At 47.4% G+C, this 20,752-nt stretch overlaps 1 protein-coding gene across 4 annotated transcripts in view; it reads left to right on the top strand.

The window, feature by feature from the left end:
* Nucleotides 1-18,437, top strand: part of SERTAD2 (SERTA domain containing 2) — a 78,806-nt gene extending 60,369 nt beyond the window's left edge. For all 4 annotated transcript variants that reach the window (XM_066316476.1, XM_066316473.1, XM_066316472.1 and 1 more), the window contains one exon: nucleotides 12,951-18,437. In XM_066316476.1, the coding sequence (XP_066172573.1) occupies nucleotides 12,955-13,899 (945 nt within the window). In that variant the 5' untranslated portion in view covers nucleotides 12,951-12,954 and the 3' untranslated portion in view covers nucleotides 13,900-18,437. The remainder of the gene's footprint in view (nucleotides 1-12,950) is intronic.
* The last annotated feature ends 2,315 nt before the right edge of the window (nucleotides 18,438-20,752 follow it).

The following is a 20,752-nucleotide window of genomic DNA, read 5'->3' as shown; positions in this document are numbered from 1 at the left end:
AGAAACTGCTGTCATGCAGAGGTGCCTGTTTTCTATAAACTGAGAGAGACTCTCAACATGCGTGAGTTCTTTTATTCTTTTATAAACAGAGTCAATTTTTGTGTTTGCTGTAGTGGAGGCTTCAGGTTTGTTCAGCATTACCAGTGCAAACACTATAACAAAAATAAGATAACAATGCTTGGCTGTTCAACACGAGTGGGGAAGGCAAGGCCTGTAAATGCTGTGCTAACGTTGCTCTCGGGTGTGCTGAAGTGAAGCCCAAACTGAGCTCCAAAGCAAACGTGTGGCTGGGGGACAGCAGAGGTTTGGTGGAAGAAACAGGCTGTGTCACAGCAGGGTCCCTGCCCTGTCTCTTGGCTGTGTGGGTATTAAACTGTGTGTTTGCCTCACTGATGGCTCCTGGTGAGCGTGTCAGAGGCTGGGTGTCATTGCCAAGTGGTCAGGAGGAGCTGTGAAGAAGTGCTGCCTGGGACATTCCTACCACTCAAAGGGGATTTTTGGGGTGGGGAAGACCTGATTCAAGGGGCATTTCCAAGGGAGAGTTGGGGCAGTCTTCAGGGGCATTGGGTGCTGCCTCATGAGCCCTCAGAAAGAGCTTTAAGCTGTGACTAGGATTGGGAAGGCTTGAAAGGGCCAAAGAAACTGTCAAATCACCAGAGAGCAAGTTTTTGGTTTTCACCTGTCTTAGAGGGTGAGGCTCATCCAGCTCAGGTGAGGCAGCAGCCACCACCACATCAGAGTGACACTGGATTCAGGTGCTGCAGTGAAATTAAAACCATGCTCAGAGCCCTGTGTTAGGCAAGGTGAGACCACTGTTCCTCCAGTGAGGGGTGAGGTTTGATACCCTCCTCAGCTTGGGACAGAAAATCGGGATGTTGCCATAGAATGTCAGAAGTTCCCCGTATAACATGATCAGTGTTTTGAGTGCCAATGGTTTTAAAGACAAATTTCTCCTTAATATCACTCTGGAATTGAGTTCTAAGTGGCATTGAATGACATGAGTCTTAGTCTGTGTAATTATTAGGAGCCAAAACCTGTTTACTCTGCTTTAACAGCAGTAAGGTGTGTTGGATTTCATCTGACAGTTTGTTTCCAGTGAAGTTAGAATAAAAATTGAATTCTTGATATAGTAGAATACAGAGAGAAGAGTACAAAATGTGGGTTGTTTTCTTTTAATGTTATTTTGAAAACTGGGCAGTATATAGAAGTACCAGAAAAAAGAAGTTCCCTTTTTCAAGAGCCCTGAACTGGTGGAAAGAGCTAAACTTGCCCTAATACTTCCTCAGATGTAACAATTAAAAACTGTTTTCTTGATCCCAGATTTTCCACCCCACCCCAGAAACCCTTATACTGTTTGAACCTCACACAGCTTTAATGGAAATGTGACAATTATTGGCTGTTTTCCTACAGTTTCTTATAGTAGCCTGTAACATTAGTCTTGAAAAAGCCCCTCCTGTGCCAGGCAGGCAATGAGGTTGAGTGAACTGCTCTATAGCAAGAACCACCCTTGATTGGAGGTAAACTATGCGGATATATGTTGGGGTGGAGGTTGAAAGGAGCGTGGAGGGCATATTTGAAGCAGACTGTGCAACTGCTGTAGCAGGTCTGACTAGTTTGAGATGCCTAAAGGCAGCTTTGTCTTAACTTCAGGTAGCTGCAAAATGAAGTTTTAAATCCTAATTCAGAAATACATCATCGTCATCTTCCGGTGCCTCTGCAAACTTTACTTTTCACGTGGTTTTTTTTTTTTTTACAGATGTTCTTTCTCCCTTGGAAAAAAAAAAGCCTTTAGTAGGTTCAGGTCCACGTGCACGCATGTCATTTGCATATTTTTCAAACACACATTCCATCAAGATAGGAGACTGGCGTTTGTGTGCAAACCACAGTGGTGGTGTTTTTTTTTTTTTGAACAGTGGTGGTTACATTTTGCTTTCTCACTGCTCTGTGGGCCTTGTGTGAGACAAGCCACTCTATTTCAGCACTTTTGGCACGGCCTGATTTGCTGCAGGTCGGGTCTTGTGCCTGCCCCTGGCTCTCTGTTGGGGCAGTGCCTTAGGCTTTAGGAGCCTACAGGGAATTTTGACCGGGGTACTTCCCTGCTGGCTGTCCCAGGGGTCCAATAACCTGCTTGGGTTACCCTGCTGGCTCCCCCTTACCCCCTCCTTTTCCATCTGCTTGGAAACAGCAGGGTAAAAACTCTTCTAAACAGCCCTTCCACTTTCCTTCCCTAACTAAAGTGTTCCACAAATAGCTGGTGAATGAATACAAGAGAGAGAACATTTTCTGTGTGTGACACACAGTGTCAAGCTTCCTGTCACTGCTCTGCTTCCCCTTGCTGGCAGGGACACACACGTGATATATGTATGCTTGGATGAAGATTTTTCTTTTAATTGTGGGGAAAATCGGTGTAATGCTGTCATGGGTGAGGTGAATGGGTCGTGCCTGACTGAATAGGAAATAAAGTTTCGGACATTCTGTTTCCTGAGCTGTTCTCCTTCTGTATTTTCTACTTCCAAAATCTTAGTTTGTGGTTAAGTTTCTCTGCTCTATGTTAATTAATTTGTCCTAAACATGCTTCAGAACACAGGCTTAATACACATGTTGTCAAAATATGTTGTTAAAAGGGTGTCTCCATCTAAGTTTAAATTATTTACTTGAAAATGTTTAAATTACTCCACACAGACGAGACATGGGTCCCATGGTGGCTGTTTTAAAGAGCATCACTTGGGTGTAGTACTTTTAATTGTGAAATAGTTGAGAATAGTTCAAGGCTGGCCAAAGTTCCCTTTAATCAGTTTTCAGAGGGCTCCTTTGTAGGACATGGAAGCATATGCTGTATTTCAACAAATGCAAGAGCTTTAGTGCACTGGACTGAAAGGCCAGCAGTTATCATCTTGTCCAACATCATTTTAACACCATCTGAGCAACCTTTCCTGTCAAATTTTAACTACCTTTTTTTTTTTTTTTTTTTTTTAATTTGTTTTGTTTTCAACAACTTTTCCACCTCTTTTAAGAGAAACTTGCAGGGTGAGCAGGTTCTTTTACATAGAATGTATTTGTTTATTTGAGGAAAAATGTTGAAAACAACTCATCTCATGTGCTTTCAGAAATGCCAGGGAAACACCTTTATTTTCTCCTAACTTTCAGTAGTGCGAAACGGGTTAGCAAATAAAATCTGCAGGCCAGAAACGAAAATGACTTGTCATTGCTGGGATTTGTATGTTGCATTTGAAGTATGTATTTCTTCAGAGGGTTTGTTGTTGTTGTTGTTGTTGTTTCCTTTCTCATCTTCTTACCTCCTGCCATTTGCTGCTTTTCAGTTTGACTCTGATAATTTATTCAACACTGTTTTCAGAGCAATAACCTACTTTTTGGCAAACCATTCAGTTCTTTCAGTAGTGTGAGGGTTCCCCCCCGCCCACCATGTGTTTATTAAGGGTCTATGACAAGGGGGAAAAACAAGGTATCTTCGGGGAAAAAGATGCGACGATAGGAGTCAAACAAAGTAATTATACAGAGGTGAGAAAAACTCTCTCCCTCATTATCCACGAAGGGGTCTTGTCTCTCGTGGGTGCAGGCACAATTCTCATTAACCTCTGCAGGAATTGCACAGGTCCAGTGGAGATGGCTCTGCAGTGCTCAGTCCCTACAAACACTAAAAATACCAGGCAGCCCTTGGACACGTGCGTGCCAATAGAGATGTCTTGTACAATACAACACCACGTTGCTGTAATTCCATTGTTCCCTGCGCCAGTGCAGGGGAGGAGGGATGCACAGCCTGCCTGGCTATTTCATCATTCTCCCTTAGAGCCTGACCAGTAGCATCTTGTCATTACAGGCGTGTAATTTTAGCAGTGAAAAAGGAGTGTGTGTGTTTGTGTGTGTGTGTGTGTGTGTTTCCCAGCCTGTGTCACTTTCTGGTAGCTCTTTCAGATTGTTCTGAATTTCGTTTACAAACGAGATGTCTCTTTTTTTTAAGCCTGCTGGCTCTGCAGTGGGAGGGAATGGAAGGCAGTCTTGGCTGAATTGGGCCCTGGCGCAGTGCACAGCCATCTTAATTGCTGCTGCTCCACCTCTTGAGGAGATGGCTCTGGTTCTCCCAGCATGGAGCTGTGTTCACTGGCTCCAGTGTGGCTCCTTGCCCACTGACACGGGAATTCGTGGTGGTGTGGTCCTGCCTGTGGGACCAGCACCTCTTGCTTCCATGCTAGGAGGCCTTGGGGGAAGGCTGCACTTGTGGGAAGAAGCAGTGGTGTGGAGCTGGAAGAGCTTCTTGGCTGATCCCAGGGAGGCTTGTGTGTGAAAGCCCTCGCATATTTTTTGGGTGACAACAAGCAGAGTGTGCTGAGTAATCAGCTAATCACATAGTAAAGTCAGAGGATCTGGCCCGGTGCTGTGGCTGCTTTGCTTTACTGCAGCTCTGATTTCCTGCTGCTGATGCCCAAGTGTGTAAAGCAGCTCCTGGTCCTTCAGCAGAGTGCTTACCCCATGTGTTCACATGATAGAATTCAATTCACACTTGGCAGACCTGACTGTTTCCTTAACACTGCCACGTGGAGACCCAAATTTCAAAACAGCCTCAGCCCAGCTCTTTTTGGTGGCTCTTTGAAGCACAGAGCCCAGCTTAGCTGAAGCCCAGGGAGGAGGCTCAGACACTGTTGTGAGTAGACTGTGTGTGCAGCCATTCTGGGAAAGGATGTAAAGGAGAATTGGCACAGAGGTGACCTGAAACGAGGGCAGCTTTGCCATCTTCTGGAAAATCTCTCTCCCCTCAGCAGGTAACCCTAACAAAGCATCTTCTGGTACTGGGAAAGGGAGGAATCCTCCACCCTGCTCTGGCTCAAAGCAGGTGGTTGGTGGTCAGTGGAGTCATGTCTGCACCAGACCCGTGAAAAGCTGTGGCAGCATTGGCAATCCTGGACAGTGTGATTCCTAAAGCTTCCAGTTAAGGACAAGACCAAAAAAGGGCAGGTTGGGGGCTTGTTTGCATCTTCTAGGCACTGTTTTATAAGGAAGCACATGGGAAGTCCTGTCTAAAGCAGAACATGTGAGGATTGACATTTTGGCTTTGAGATCTTTGAGACAGAAATTAGTTCTGCTGGGCAATCCAAACCTGGTGGGTTTTTTTTTTTTTTTTTTTTTCCAGTAAAGACAACTGCCTTCCTGTATGTGACTATCGAATAAATGTTTTTCAACCCTGGTGTGTTACCCAGGTATATCGTCCCTCTTGCTTTGCACTGAAAAGGAGTTGTCAGAGTTGCTCATGGCTTTTGCTCTTGCCTTCAGCCTCACAGTGGTTTGCAGTGTGCCTTGCTGGCTTTCCATGCTCAGAACCTGTGCAGTCTTGTCCACCTTCTGGTTCTGCCAGGGCAGTCTTTAATGCTTTAACAAGCTAACAAGTGCTCCTCTAATTTAAACTTGCATTAACTTCTGCTACCGTGATAGAATTCCTAATATTATAAACACCTTTAATAACGTGGCTATAATATAGAAAACCTGCTGTCCTTTTTCCAAACAATTACTTAATGAGGCTGTAATTTATTCTAAGCTATATTTGTTGGAGCCCATTCCAGCTTTATCAGACATACTCTGTTTGGATGTGTGCAGTTAGTCAAAAAACATTAAAACTGCTCCACTTCTTCCAGGAGAACGTGTTACATTTAGCAAACTGACAGCATTAGAAACTGTTTCCAATTTAATAGAAGCATATGTTTCCTGCAAGGCTTAACACACTGCAGAGTCAGAGATTGCCTTAGACTGCGGCTTTGCCTTTTTTTAGCCTGGTGAAAAGGAGCTGCAAGCTGAAGGCAGAAGTGGAGTTTGTGTTTTTGGTTGTTTTGCAGACATCCCTCTAGCAGGGCTCCGGCGGGCTGCAAGTTTGAAGAAACTCTCAAGAAAGTGGTGTGGGCGGCACACACAAAGCTCTCGCTCCAAATGCAGTTTCTGATCATGAACAAACAGCAAGAGCTTGCTTTGCCCTCTGGGCCTCAAATAGTACAGTATGCAACAAGGGAGAGCAGGCAAGGCACGAGGATGGAAACAGTAGGATCAGATTACAGTTTCAAAATATCGCTGGAACACGTTGGCTGGCGTTACACTATTGACTGGCTTTATAATTGCATTGCTTATTTGCTAGGGAAGGCTTCACCTTACTTTCTGATTAACATGGACACTCCTTCGGGGACCTGGGGACTCCAGGCTCTGAGTATCAAAGGCAAAGCCCGTGAGACCTGCACGGCTTAAGATGCTTCTCAAATGAGAGTCTGAGCTTCCTCTGTTGTCTCCTGTTTGCCAGAGGTTTCCTTGCAAGGTCCCTAAATAAATTCTACATAGATTAGCCTCTAACAGGCACCCACTATGGTTTTCCTTGTTTTGATTTTAGCTGGAGAGGAAAAAAAGACCCCTGTCAGCTTGCTAGCTGCTCTTCACTCAGTCTTCACTCTGTGTGAAGTGCCTAAAGCAAGGGGCTGTGTTTCTGTTGGGAGAGAGAAGCTGCCTTTCTTGCTAAATGCAGGAGTGAGGTGCTGAGGAGCTTTACTTGCTTCTCTGTTTTCAGCTGGAAAGCTGAGGTTTACCCATCCACCACAGGAGATGGGAAGAGTTAGGTCTCTGTAAAATATGTGTGAGAAATACCTGCCACTTACAGTTACTGCTGGCACTGACAGCCTTGCAGTGAAGACTTGCAAACATAAAAACAATCCCCTGTACTCTCTGGAAGCAGAGAGCTGCCCAGGAGGCCAATTTTTATATATACTCTAAAGGAGAGTTTTGTAAGTGCTTATTAAACCTCACTTAGTTAAAAAAAAAAAAAAAAAAAAAAAAAAAAAAAAAAAAAAAAAAAGGGGGGCAGCCAGAATTAATGTAAAATGTGTCAGGGAAAACAAACCTTGTAAATACAGAATGTCTGAGCACTGGCTCTGGAGAGGACAGAACCCCCTGCACAGCTCCATTCCCTCTGCCTCTCTTTGGGGGTTGTGGGATTTGTTTCCTAACTCACATGTGACACAAGACACAATTCTTACCAGGCAGCCTTGTCAGGAGTCCTCTTTAGCCTGGCAACATGGATGCAGCACCCTGTAAAAACACGTGAAAAACATGTAAAAAAGTGCATCAGATCCCCAGAAAGCAGCCTAGTGGAGGGAAAAAAAATAAAAAAAGAACACTCCACCCCTGCACACCCCCCCTCCCATCCCCACTGGTCGGTTCACACCCTGCAGGCCAGCTGCAGAACAGGGAGCGTGGCCGTGCAGCTCTGCATGGAACAGGCTGCCCCAGCTCCCGGGGATGCTGCCGTGCCAGCCTTTAAACACTCCGGTGTCAGCAGATTAAATCCCCAAGGAGGGGTCATTTCCATCCAGCCCTGCTTGTTGCCTCTGAAAGTCCATGTTGCTTATTTGTTGCAGTGCTGGAGTTAAACCTGGGACATCTGGGCTGTGCAGCTTTTCCCCTCCTTGTTTTGAGTGAGGCTGGGAGAAGCTGCCAGGTTTATCCTGGCCTTCCCCTCTGCTTTTCCTTTGTAACTTTGAATGGAAGGAGGGTGCCAGTGCTCTCAGATGTCTGGGCTTCCACCTGCTGGGGCAGGTTTGCTGTGCTTTGCCAGGATCCTGCAGGCCAAGGAGCATCATTCTGTAGTGGGTGAGCCATGGTGCTACCCCAAGGGTTCTTCTACAGATGTGTCCACTCTTTCTCTCTGGCTGTGGAAACAGAGACAGGGAGAGAGATGTTTACTGCTTTGCCTCCCTAGCTCTAGGGGACAGATACTTTGAAGCTGTGGAGACTGGTTACAAGTTCAGGTGGTCCCTCAGGCTGGGTCCAGCAGCACTCTCAGCAGCTCAACCTGCCTCTGTTAGCTCAGAGGATGTGGGCCTTGTCTTGCCAGTTGAACCCAGTTGGCATAAAAGGCCTTTTTATTTTGGTCCTGTAGCTATCTGTGCCAAACCCTGATTCTGCTGAAGTCAGTAACAAAACACCCATTGACTACCGTTGGGCCAGGACACAACCAAAGGAACCCTCAAGGATGAGGAGAGGAGGATGGAGGAGAGGAAAATTATATTCCATGTGCCAGAAGTGACACAGAACACTTCCATAATTCACTGGATAGGTTCTCTGAGAAAACCTGGTGAGGGTCACTTAATCTGTGGTTTGTGAAACTCAGAGGAATGAAGTGTACAAATTTAGTGCTCTCATTGCACTTTAAGGGGCTTTTAATGGGAGCTTTTTTGTTGTTGTGGGTTTTGTTAGGTTTTTTCGTGCACACGTGTGAAAGTAGCATTTTATTTGAATTCTCCCAAGTTGCTGTTTTCTTTCTCTCTCCTTTTTTACCCCCCTGTGGTTTTAATTACCTAAGATTTCAGAAGGGAACTGGTCCTGCTTTAAACTCCTCTTCTCACACAGGCCCCTGTGGTTCACACCTGTGTTTCAGTGTTCGGCTGCCTGGAGGGAATGGTTGCCTGTGGACTCAGGGATTTGATGCTTTTACCTTTTTGAGCAGTGTGGTGTTTGTTCTAAAGGTAACCTCAGCTCTATTTCAGCTGTGCATCCTCTGGACTGACTGAGGGGGTGGGGTAAATCTGTGAGTGGGAATGTGACTTCTTAAAAACCCTTTTCCGCTGTTCCTCTTGGGGTTCAGTTCCTCTTTCTTCTTTTCCCTTCCTGTCTGTCTCGATGAGCAGCGAGGGCCTAGTAGATTTGATTAGTAGAATTGATTTCCAAGATGAGCCCTCAGCCTTGAGAGGTATTTTAAACTTAATTGTTCAAAGTCTTTGGGAATTAAAATTAAAGGTTATTTTTATTGTTGGGTGAGCAAAATCACTTTTCCTCTCAGTTTTTACGTACCTGGTGCTTTTCTATGCCAAAGTGCCGAGTATTAAAGAATCGAGAAATAGTCCAGAGGTGTCAAAGTGTCCGAAGCACAATCAATAAACAACACAGTGCTCCTCTCACATCTCCACATACCCCTGTCCTCCAGAGAGCAAAGGATTCATCACTAAGTGGGCTCAGAGACACAGGCATTGCACAAGCTCTTCTGTGTTTAATCGATGAGGGTTGACTCCGGAGAACCGTCCGCTCCAGGCTGATTATCTCTTCTACTGAGCCCCAACTGCATTTCTTTCCAGCTCTGTCTGAAGAGCATGCAGGGCCAATAAAAGGAAGCTAAATGACACGCAAATGAGGAAAAAAAATACACTACTTTTGTTTTTCAATTAAGGAAAGACAACTCCCAAACAATGCTAGGGTTTCTCTGGCGCTGAGGCGCATGCAATCGCCCTAAATGGGCAAAAAAGCAAGTAGAATCTTTCTCAGCAGCAACAGTTTTGCTTTTGGTTCTGGGTCTTCCAGAGCTGGAGCCAACTGGTACATAATACTGGGGGAAGATCTCCAAGTAACTTCCCCTGCCCCAGTCCCCAGAAAGATGCAGGTTTTCTATTTTCTTTCTTAGGCTTTCTAGTTCCACATACTTAAGAAACATTGAAAACTCACTTGCAGACCAAAAACCCGCAACATCCTTTATTACAACAACAACAACAACAACAAAGTGTTGTCCAGTCTCAACTCTTAACACTTGGCCTCTAAATTATGTTTAGCAAACAGGTGAAAATGCAGCAGAAATACATCTGGCTGAAGTTGCTACTCAGCCAAAAGAGATGCATGAAAGACCTTCCTTGAATGTTACCCTTTACCTCTGCCTGTGCAGTGCTGCATTTGGGTGGGTTGGTGTTGTCTGGCTGCCCTTGTCACAGCTGTATGACTTGGTTGGACAAGTCATACATGACTCTTTTGACACTAGGATGGTGTCTCATTTTGTACTGATCTTTAGTCAAGCTGATCTTTCAACTTTGGCATTTTTTGTTTTCCCAGCAGGAGGTTTGGCTGGAAAGGTTAGGAGCAAAGTTTTTGAGATGAACAGAACTGATTCAGATCAAATTGTACAGCATCCTTTTTCTTTTTTAATCATTATTCAGTATATCTTAAGACATACAACACTGATCCCTTTAATGCAGGCATGAAGCAGGTTGGTTGAAGGAGGGAAGGGATGGCTTGAACTGCAAAGAACAAGCAGGCAACCTTGTCTTAAGCTTCAGTGGTTGGAAACTATGAAATTCCTTTATGAATAGCCAGAGAAAGACTTGCAAGCCCCAAACATGTCTGGTTTTACCAACTCTATCAGTTGGTCTAAAAAGATATCACCTCCTTGCTTCATTAGGCATGAATGAAGTGATTTATGGAAACTGGAGGAAAACATTCTTTACGATTCCCATTGGCACGCCAGAGGAGAAGGGGATAAAATAAAACTTTATAAAGCCAAGAGCCTAGCAGTGCTTATTTGAGCCCTCTCCTTGGTGGAATAAAACCCCCATGCTCAGGCTGACATCGTGGTTAGGTACTTTAGGGGTTAAACCCCCTTCAGAGAGTATCTGTGGGGAAAAAGGAAACCGAAAGCTGTGCTGAAAAGCCAGTAGGTTAGACTGGGAGTTGCCTGATCTATTTTATCTTTTAGAAGGGCAAGCTCTGAATCAAGCTCGGTGAAGATCGAGTGAGATGCGAAAGCCTGACAGTCACAGATACAGGAAATCTTGAATGGTCTCTGAGCTTCCTGGAAAATGACGTCGTGCGGTTATCGTAGTATTTACTCGGTGATGATCCCACAGTTTCTTACTGATCAGCTTTAGAAATGTGTTTGCTACCAGCACCTCAGTCTTGGGTGGAAATGGGCTCGGTTGGGTTAGCTGGAAATGCTTGGCAGCGTCACCTGGCAGTGATGAATAACTGAGTGCAGGGAACGGAGCCTGGGCTGTTTTCTTTATCATGGGGGAAAAGGTTTGCTTTGTGCAGTGAATGTTTTTATACATTCCTGGCAGAGGCTGACAAACTTCAAACTCTTCTAGTCCCCAAGCCATTTAAAAATGTCTTCTTTAAATAGAGCATTGTGGAAGGAGCACTGCTATGTCTTTAGGACAGAGTCTGTCTTTTTTCAGGAGGAGGAGATAGCAGGAAGGGATGGAAAGCTGTTAACTCTCCTCCTAACCCCTTGCTGCTTTAAAAACGTGCTGGAATTGGGCAGGGGTTTTAATTCTCACTAGCCCAATCCTCCCTTTCTTGCTCTTATCTGTCTGAAGTGAAAGGAAATGTGTCTACTGTGAGCACTGGAGTAGCAAAGCCCCCCAGCATGCACCCCAGACCCACGTGCACAGCTCCAGAGCAGTCCATGGAAGTGACACTAGGGAGCAGAGAAAAACCAGACTTCAGCAGTAGTGCTAAATTTCAGAGGTTTTGTTCACCCGAGGTTCCAGGCGCAGGAATTGCTGGGAGCTGGCCAAGGAGCTTGGATGGCAGCCTACCTGCTCCTCAGCTCTGCTCAGCCTGCTCCCTCGCCCCGCCTTGCTTTCTTTAATTGCATAATATGCTAGAAAATTATCTGGATTTGGGACTTATTTTTAACCAGAGGAGGCTCACTTCACCCGATCTGGTTTTGGATTTACCACCCAGCAAACACTTTCTGAAGCTCTTGTAGCGCTGAAATCCTGACTTCTTTTGCCCCCTCTTCTGCTTTCCAAGGGTCTCTTTGCTCTTAAATGTTTGTCAGTCACTTTTGGTGATGTTAAACTACATTGCCTGTCTGCTGAACTGGTGTGTGACCACCAAACCGTGTTAGACCTGCCTAGTGCAGTTGTTTTGCAGGCATTAATCCCACTGGGAGGGTTGGGAATTGTACTCAAATAAGGAAGGCAAATTCTGTCTCCCAGATGATAGCTGCATAATGTGAGATGGGTCAAGTCTGGGGTAAAAATCTATGTGGCTGTTGTAACTTCTTTCCGGATACCTGTGGCTAGAAAGCCTCTTCTACTTGGGTGTGGGTTTTTTTTTGTTTTTTTTTTTTTTTTTTTTTTTTTTTTTGTCTCTTTAAACAAGGCAGAATTCTTCATGCCAGAAGAATCTGTTAAAGAGAGAAAGGGAGGCAGGAATGAACAGGGAGCTGCTTGTGAGCATATTAAAAGACAGTAAGTGGGTTAGAGCTCCAGCACCTCACCACTCTACCTGGGAAAATAAGAGAGCATCACGTTAGGTCGTACTACTGTCACAGCATAGTGACTTCTTCATTCCTCTGTGTTTGGAGGGGATCCTTGTGTCACAAAAATAATGGTGACAAAATGAGGTTGGGACTGGGCTGTGTAGAGGGAGCATTTCCAGGTGCTCTGAAACATCCTGGAAGAGTTGGCACTGGGGACTAAACTGCCCTACTTAATCTTAGCTCAGAAATTATTTATAATGTGGGCAAGTTTGATAAAATCCCCTTTGTTTCCTTCACAATCTGCCATCTGACCTGCAGCAGAGTGTAGTGCAAAGAGTGGTCTTGGGGATTAGACTAAAAGATTTGACAGATCTTCATCTGTAATTTATCTATTTCTGAGTATAATAACTGCATTTCCTGCTCTGGTAGTTGAGTCCTTAGGTGATCAGCTAAATAAACCCATGTGTGTATATCCTGGTGTACCAAAGGGCTGCATCTCCCAGCCTCACTGGGGAAGTTTCTCCCAACACACAATTGCTTGAGCCTCACTTCCCTTCCCACGTGAACACACTTTTAAATAAAAAGAGGAAATTAATTGTGAGAACCTTGGTGCTTTACCTTTGTACTCCCAGGCATAGCACTGCCTCGGTCAGGGAATGTGAGGGAACGGTCAGTACAGTGCCTGTGGCTTGTGCCTCCATGGACAGGTATTTGCTTAATGTAAGGAAGAGGACATCTGGCCAAGCATGCCAGATCTTGAGTATTGTAGATGCTGTCTGAATTCCTGCTTGGAATTCACCAGCACAGCCATGCCTAAACGTGGATGGAGCAGAGCCCTGCATTAGGGTGTCATGCTGCTGTGGGCCAAGGCTGAGTTATTGATGGGCACAGATGTGCACCTGCTTCGCTGCCTTCATCAGTCTCCTCTCTTCCCTCGCAGATATATGTTGGGGAAAGGAGGAAAGCGGAAGTTTGACGAGCATGAAGATGGGTTGGAAGGCAAAGTGGTGTCTCCCACCGACGGTCCCTCTAAGGTGTCTTACACCTTACAGCGCCAGACTATCTTCAACATTTCCCTCATGAAACTTTATAACCACAGGCCATTAACCGAGCCAAGCTTGCAAAAGACAGTTCTAATTAACAACATGCTGAGGCGAATCCAGGAAGAACTCAAACAGGAAGGCAGCTTGAGGCCCATGTTCGTGGCCGCTTCGCAGCCTGCCGACCCTCTCAGCGACAACTTCCGCGAGGCGCAGCCGGCCTTCAGCCACCTGGCCTCGGCGCCGCTGCTGCCCGCAGACCTGGTTAGCACTATGCCCCTGGAGTCCTGCCTCACCCCGGCCTCTTTGCTCGAGGACGACACTTTTTGCACTTCCCCGGCTGCCCAGCACGACGGTCCCGCCAAGCCGCCACCTCCTGCTCTCCAAGCAGTCAAGGACAGCTTCTCCTCAGCCTTGGACGAAATCGAGGAGCTTTGTCCAGCACCTACCTCCGCAGAGGCAGTAGCAGCTGAAGCGGCAGCCGGCGACCCGAAGGCGCAGCCCAGCGAGTCCAACGTTCCCAAGCCCGAGGGCCTCCCGGAGAGCAGGACGGCCGAGCCCAAACTCATGGACCCCCTGCCTGGCAACTTTGAGATCACGGCTTCCACAGGTTTCCTCACAGACTTGACCCTGGATGACATTCTGTTCGCTGACATTGACACGTCCATGTATGATTTTGACCCCTGCACGTCTGCCACGGGGGCTGCCTCAAAAATGGCTCCCGTCTCAGCAGATGAGCTCCTCAAGACTCTCGCTCCCTACAGCAGTCAACCAGTAACTCCAAATCAGCCTTTCAAAATGGATCTCACAGAACTGGATCACATCATGGAGGTGCTTGTTGGGTCTTAAAAATATTAAGAAATATAGCAACTTTTTTTTTCTGTTGGTTTTATTTTTTGTTTGGGTTTTTTTGTTTTGTTTTGTTTGTTTTTGTTTTTGTTTTTTTTTTAAATAATTTTAAGTACCAGTATATACACTTGGTAGTATTTCCATAGTCCCTCCCAGCCCCAATTCACAGCACTGTGCATGCATCCTTGCTTGCCTTTTTTGAAAAGAAAAGGATCACACTAGTTTTTGCTTCGAGCAGAGTTGGAGTGCCTTCATCCATGTATGACCACTTCTAATGTATTTTTTTTAAAGTGGTTCCTCAAGGAAGACCGAATATCCTGGTATAGGAAAGAATATGTATTGTAGACAATGTTATGTTATTACAAAAAAAAAAGAAAAAAAGGAAAAAAAAAAGGTAAAAGCTAAGCACAAGGATTATGTTGGGGAAAGCTGTAAATTGCATGTGCATACTTGTCTATTTTTTCTATAAGTTTTATTGCAAGAGGTAAAAAATTTTATTATTTAGATAATCTCAATACCATTTTAGCCCTGTATAGGTTGACTTTAGCAATTCAGCCTTTTGGAGGCATTAACCTGCTCCTCTTTAAGTGTTGCATTTACATGGCTGTTTAGAAACTGCTGCCCAAATTTATTTTATATTTTTGTACAGATTCTGCAGTTTATGGTATTGTTTTTTCTAAAAACAAATGCTGTTTATACACACAAAAAAAATAGCTATTTTGATAGGATTTGCTCACATAGTTCCTGCATAATTCAGATGTACAAGAACCACTTGTACTTTTATACAGAGTTGTAATGTTTTATATGTGTATGGTGCAAAGAGAAAATTGGATCAAATAAGCCTGCAGTCGGTTTCCCTGAATGCAAACAAACAAAAACAAACAAAAAAAGTGCTTTAAGAAAGGGCTGGGAGCTGCTTCTGTCGGAGTTTCACAAGTGTTTGCTCCCTGCTGTACCCACTGCGCACTACTGTGATTCCTGAAACTCAGAGCCATGTCCTTTTCCACCACGTACGTGAAGCAGTTGGCAGGAAACAGTTGTGGAACTTCACCCGCCGAGGTCCTGAGCCTTGCCAGGCCCCGTCCCGCCCGAGGTGGAGCCTTAACCCGGCCGAGATCGGCACCTCCTCGCCCGGGAGCTCCCGGGAATGGTGAGAGCGGGAGCGACGTGCCCGGAGCCCACCGAGATCCCGCCTGCCCTGCGCCTCCCTGACTGAGCGGGGCTGGGAGCGTCCGCTCGCCCTTTCTTGGAGCATTTCCTCCTCCTCCCCCCTCCCACCTCACTGTGCTAAGTGCTGAAAAAAAAGGGCAGCTTCAGTATTACTGCAGTGAAGCTCATCTCGTACCTGCACTGGATGGACTTGCTTTAATATCCATTGCTGTCGAAACTGGAGCCAGTCGTGTGACACCACTTGGCATCTCGTATAGAGTTGGGTTCTTGTATCAACTGTGTTACCTGCTTTACACTTTATAGACCCGTTTTACAACAAGGAATATACAGACACAGCTTTCTATGCATGGTCCCTTCCCCTGTAACACCTGAGAAGTCTTCTTACTGCACCAATAGCTGTTGGGGTCTTTTTGTTTCTGTTTTTGTTTTCTTTCCCTAAGTTCGTTGTGGTGTACATTTAATTTAAAAAGAAAAAAAAAAACAAACAAACAAACAAAAAACTGTTTGCAATGTATCATGCCTATTGCTGAAGTCGCTATGGCATTTTAGTTTTCCAATGGTACTTTAGTTGTTGAGTGCCGGTTACAACCTGTATTGTTGACATGCCTATGGCTTCTTTAGGAATAACTTTTATATTTATTTAAGAAATTTTAAATTATGTTTTACGTCATTTGGCAATATTCAGTCAATTCTGCTCCCTTCTTGTCATGGATGAAATTGGGTCTTGCCTGCCTTTTAAGGAGGCAGCTTTTTTTTTATAAATTGGCACTTTAAAACGGGCCATATATATTTATTAGTATATAGATAGATGTAACACAGATATGCACACAGACACAGGACGAGAGCAAAGACATTTTTGCAATGAAGGAACTCCTAATCGAGATGAAATGCATCATGCACAGCTGCGAAAGGCGCTTCTGCCTCCCAGTTAATCTGCCAGGGAGAGACAGGGCTGGGGGAGGAGGGGGACACTGCCCAAGGGTGGATTTGCCTTCTCCTTTTTCCCAAGCTGAGCTCCGGGGTGCTGATGGATTCGCAGTCATTTGACACAGACTAAAGTGAAAGGAAGTTGTTGCTTCAAAAGGAGAACCATTGACCAAGTGTAGCTTTAGGGGCCAGGGGAAGGGAGGGTGGGGAGGAAGAGGACAGCTCCAGCTCCCACCCAGCCCTTGTTCCACAGCAGGAGAACCCACAGCCTTTCTGTCCCCACACCTCCAGCACCTGGGGACACAATCTTGCACAAACCTGAACAGCACCAGGCTCACACAACAACTTGGTAAGCACTTACCTTACCGTGGTGAAAAACTGATTTACAGGACACTGGAGCCGCCTGTTTTTTGGGGTTACTTAAGTCTTTACACCTGCATAAACACCACCTGCCAGGCAAAAGCTCCCATCAGTGGCCTTTTCAGAGACCAGGGGAGTCAGCTGAAGTTTTTGTACCCAGAGAGCAGGAGCTGAGCTCTAAATCCACTCTGCCACTTGGGCAGTGTCTGTGGCTCCTTGGTGCTGAAGCACACGGCCTGTGGCAGAATCCCCCCAGGAATCCCACGGGACAAAAACCTACTTGATTTGTGGGACTCAGCAGAAGGTTGGGAAGGTTGGTGCAGGCCTGGGCTGTGGCTTTCCCCCTGCACAGTCACTGGCTGTCTCCAGCTGGGCCTGCGCTGTGGTCCCAACAGCAGCCAAGCATGGAATTCCTCTGAGACCTACACCAGGGATGGAGATTGACGTTAACGTGCAATGAAGTGACAAGATGGGAGCAGAATAAGAGAGCTTTGGATTTGAAGTGATTTTTTTTCTTAAATTATTTATTCCTTTTTTTTTCTTCTGTAAATATATTTATTTTATTGTGAAGCTAACAACATCTGGATTGTAACATGTACAGAATGTATGGTAGGAATGTATCCTCTTGTAGGAATGTAAATCTGTATGAAAAAGGGTATGGGAGCCAGATTCAGAAAGAATGAATTGAGTTCCAGTCAGGATGTGCATGGATCACAGGATTATTTTTTTTTTCCCTACACCCTTTTTCTAATATGGGTCTGGTTGTTTGAAATATGCAAAAAAAGGCATGGAGGAGGGACAGGTTTATGTCCAAAATTAGTCCTAATCAGGCTCCTATTCCCCCACTGGCTTCTTGAGAGGGGCCTCCCTTGGCACGCTACAGGAACAAATGCAATCATCTCCATCACGCAGGCCTGGGAAAGGTTTAAAAAATGATATTTTTTTCTCCTTATTTTTTAAACACTCATGGGAGGCCCGGCAGAACTCCCTGGGGGCTGGACGCCCATAGAAGAGAGGGCAGGATGTTCCCTCCTGCCCCAAGAGTTGTGCCAGAGCCACGTCCTTGCCCGGAGGTGGGGCCGGGCAGGACCGACCGCCCCGGCTCCGTGTCCTGGGGCGGGACCTGGGAGCCGAGGAAGAGGAAGAAGATCCCTCTTGGGGAGAGAGCAGCGTCAGTCCAGGACTTGGGAGCCGAGGAAAGTGGAAGAAGATCCCTCTTGGATCCCCCAGCTCCGCCTGCAGCCAGCTGGGAGAGCAACGCCGCCGCCTGAAGCAATCAGTGTCAGGAGAAATTCGCACCTTGTCCAAGGTAATCCGGTTTTCCCCCCTCAATGTGGTAAGAGCCTGGGTTCTTTAAAACTGATCGTTTTGAATACAAAGTTTACACTTTATGACCATTAAATTGAGTAAATCGCAATGGGGTCCTGTCTGACAAATGGTTTGATTCACTCTGGCATGTTTTGAACTTTTTGTTCTTGTTACAGGGTTTCTTTTGGTTTGTTTTTGTTCTTTTTTGTTTTTTTCTCCCCCCAAATCAGGCTTCAGTATCCTGCTTCTGTGCAAGTTGCTTTCAATATTCTATTAATTAACGAGACTGAACATTTTAAAATAAATTAGTTCTTTTTTAAGCACTTTTTTTTTCTTTTTCTAAAAATAAGCCTAATGCAAGTTCTGGAACCTCTTAAAACACAAATTGCAGATAAAATCCCAACCTCAACTCCTATCTAGTTCTGAGCGTATTCCATACTAGTGCCTACAAAGGCCAAGATTCTGGAAAAGGTGTAAATAGTGTGACATGTTCAGTGCATGGTTGTTTGAACAGGGCTTGTTATTGTTAAAAAAAATAGAAAAAAAAAAGAAAAAAAAAAAAAGAAAAAAAAAAAAGGCTGTATTTCCCCTTCCCCTCCCACAGACCTTAGAGCTGTGCCTTTTCTATGCAATATTACAGACATCTGAAACCAGATTACTGTATTCACATGTAGGTATGGGCTGTAATCAAAAATACAATTGGACAAATGTACATGGAAATGAGCAGTCTTACTTTTGTAGTTTTATATTATACAATAAACAATTAAAATGAATTCCGGCTTTGTTCTTTCCCCCCACGAAAGAGGGCGGTCAGGGGAAGGAATAACCCCTCGAGGGCTGCAGGAGGAGGGGCGGGAGGTGGCACCCGCGGGAGGTGGCAAAGCACAGGGGAGGGACAGCGCGGTGTGACCCCGCTCCGCCTGACAGAACAGGAGGAACATCGCCTTGTGCGAGGCGTGTTCCTGCTGAGAGGCTTTTTGTGCTCCCGGCACAGGGAGGTGCCCGCCGTGGCCTTTCCCGTGCGCCGAGGGATGCTCGGCCCTGCCCAGGTGGGAGCTGCGCCCGGGGCATTCAATCCCAGCAGGAAACATCTGATACCTTCATCCACCGCTTCGTTTATCAGCGCCCTCCCCGCTCCCCCGGGGGCCTGGTGTTCGCTTTCCGGGCCAGCCAGGAGGGACATCTCCTCTCTCTGCCTTTAGCGGCCGTGCCCGCGCAGCCCCGGAGCGCCCCGGGCCGGCCGCGGGGCTCAGCTCATGAGTCAGCCCCTGCGCTCGCCTCGGCCGGCCTCCCGCACCCACGGCAGCACCGACTGCTCCATTTTGAGTCTCCGGAGAACCGAGAGAGCAGAGGGAAAGAGCAGCGAGGTGTCCCCGTCCCGACGTGCAGCATCCCGGGCTGCCGGCTCGTGTTACGGCGCGGCGCAGCAGCTGCCGCCCGGGGACAAATGGCTGCGGGGACACGGGGCGCGAGAAACGCAAAGAAAGGAGGAGAAGTGGGAGAATTAAAGCCGGCCCCGAGATTGAATTTCTGTCTGCTCAGCAAGCGCAGCCGGGGCGATGGAGCGAACCCTTCCCGGGGCTCGGCTCCCACTGCGGCCCCGAGGGGATCAGCTCCGGACGGGCACGGCCCGGTGCCGCTGCAGGCAGGGCCGCCGGAGACGCCGCTGTCGCGCTCCCGAAGCTGCCCCGGTTTTGTTGCCACCCACCTTTTTAAGAGCTTATTTCCTCACTGGTGACTTGTCAGCGAGAGCCGCCTCCAGCGCAGAACACCCAGGCTGTGCACAGAGCCCTTCTTCCCCCTCCTGACGTGAGCAGCTTCCCACCCACTCCAACCCTCCGACTTTCCACCTCAGCGAGGGCAAACCTCCGCTGTGGCCTTTTCAGATGGGTAACCCTGCGGGGAGCTGCTTCTCCCGGCAGTGTGTGCCCCGAGCAGAGCAATGCTCCGGCCATCTGCCCACAGGCAGCCCGTGCCCTGAGCCCGCTGTGCGGGGAGCACGAGGAAGGCGGGAACGGGCTGGGTGAGGTTCAGCCCCGGGATCTCTCACACCAACACCGGAGGAGTGAGGCACTCACCTTGTTTCTGGAGGTGACAGGGCCCTGGGGTACCTGGGGACCGAAGAGCTGTCCCTCTCGCCCGCGGGTGGTGCCGCTGCGGCCCGGGAGTGGCGTTTCCAGGCAGAGGAGGCACCAGAGCACCGGGCACTGGCTCCTTTCCAGCAGCTTTGGCCCAGGTCTGCATTCAGCTCTGCAGATCTCGGTGTCACCAGTCAGGGCAGCGATTCCAGGGCTCTCAAGAGCCAAACCAAGCTCCTCTCGGGGCCCGAAGATCAGGGAGCTGAGGCCAGGCAGCCACAGCTGTCACAGACCTCGCTCCAGTATATGCTGTGTGGGCAGGAGGACACCCAAACACGGCTCTGAGGCAAGGAGGGGACGGCAAAAGCAGCACCTATGGGCACCCCCTCACCCAGGAGGGGCAACACTCCCTGCCTACAGTCTGCACATCCACGTGGGACACGTCCATGTGTTCCTCCAGCACTGGCATTAGGAGCCAGCCCTGCTCCCACAGCACAGCCAGCTTCCCACACGCAGCTCGTACTCACCAGAGCCAACACAGGAGGGCAAAATCGCTGGAGAGTGAAATCCCCTCCTGCCACAGGCAGCGCTTCGTGGAGCTGCTGTGAACCACAGAGAGCCCATCAGCTCAGACAGCTCTGCTGGGATGTTGGCTCCATGGCTGAGCTGTGCATGGAGCTGCTCCCCCTGCCCCTTTCCACCTCACCCCTCTCCCCTGGGCTCCTTGCCCCTGCTCCCACTCAGTCCCATTTGTCTCCATCACTGGTGGCTGCAGGCTCCTCTCTCTGCCTGGTCCCTGCGTTCATCATCTGCCTCCTCTCCAGGCAGCTCTGCCTCCTTCCACAGCTCCCCTCCCTTCGGAAGAAACTGCCTTAGCAACTGGCAGCAGGCCAGCAAGATCATGGGTTTTCCCTCCCACCCTTCCTTCTCCTCCCAAGAACAAGGTGGCCACGGTGGGGGAAGGAGCCTCAAGGCCTCGTGTGCAGCCGCCACAGGGGCTCTGCAGTGGG

The sequence above is a fragment of the Sylvia atricapilla genome, chromosome 3, assembly GCF_009819655.1.
Source record: "Sylvia atricapilla isolate bSylAtr1 chromosome 3, bSylAtr1.pri, whole genome shotgun sequence".
In the NCBI taxonomy this organism is placed as follows: domain Eukaryota; kingdom Metazoa; phylum Chordata; class Aves; order Passeriformes; family Sylviidae; genus Sylvia; species Sylvia atricapilla.
The sequence above is the reverse complement of the archived record's forward strand: the minus strand, read 5'-3'. Positions and strand labels throughout refer to the sequence as shown.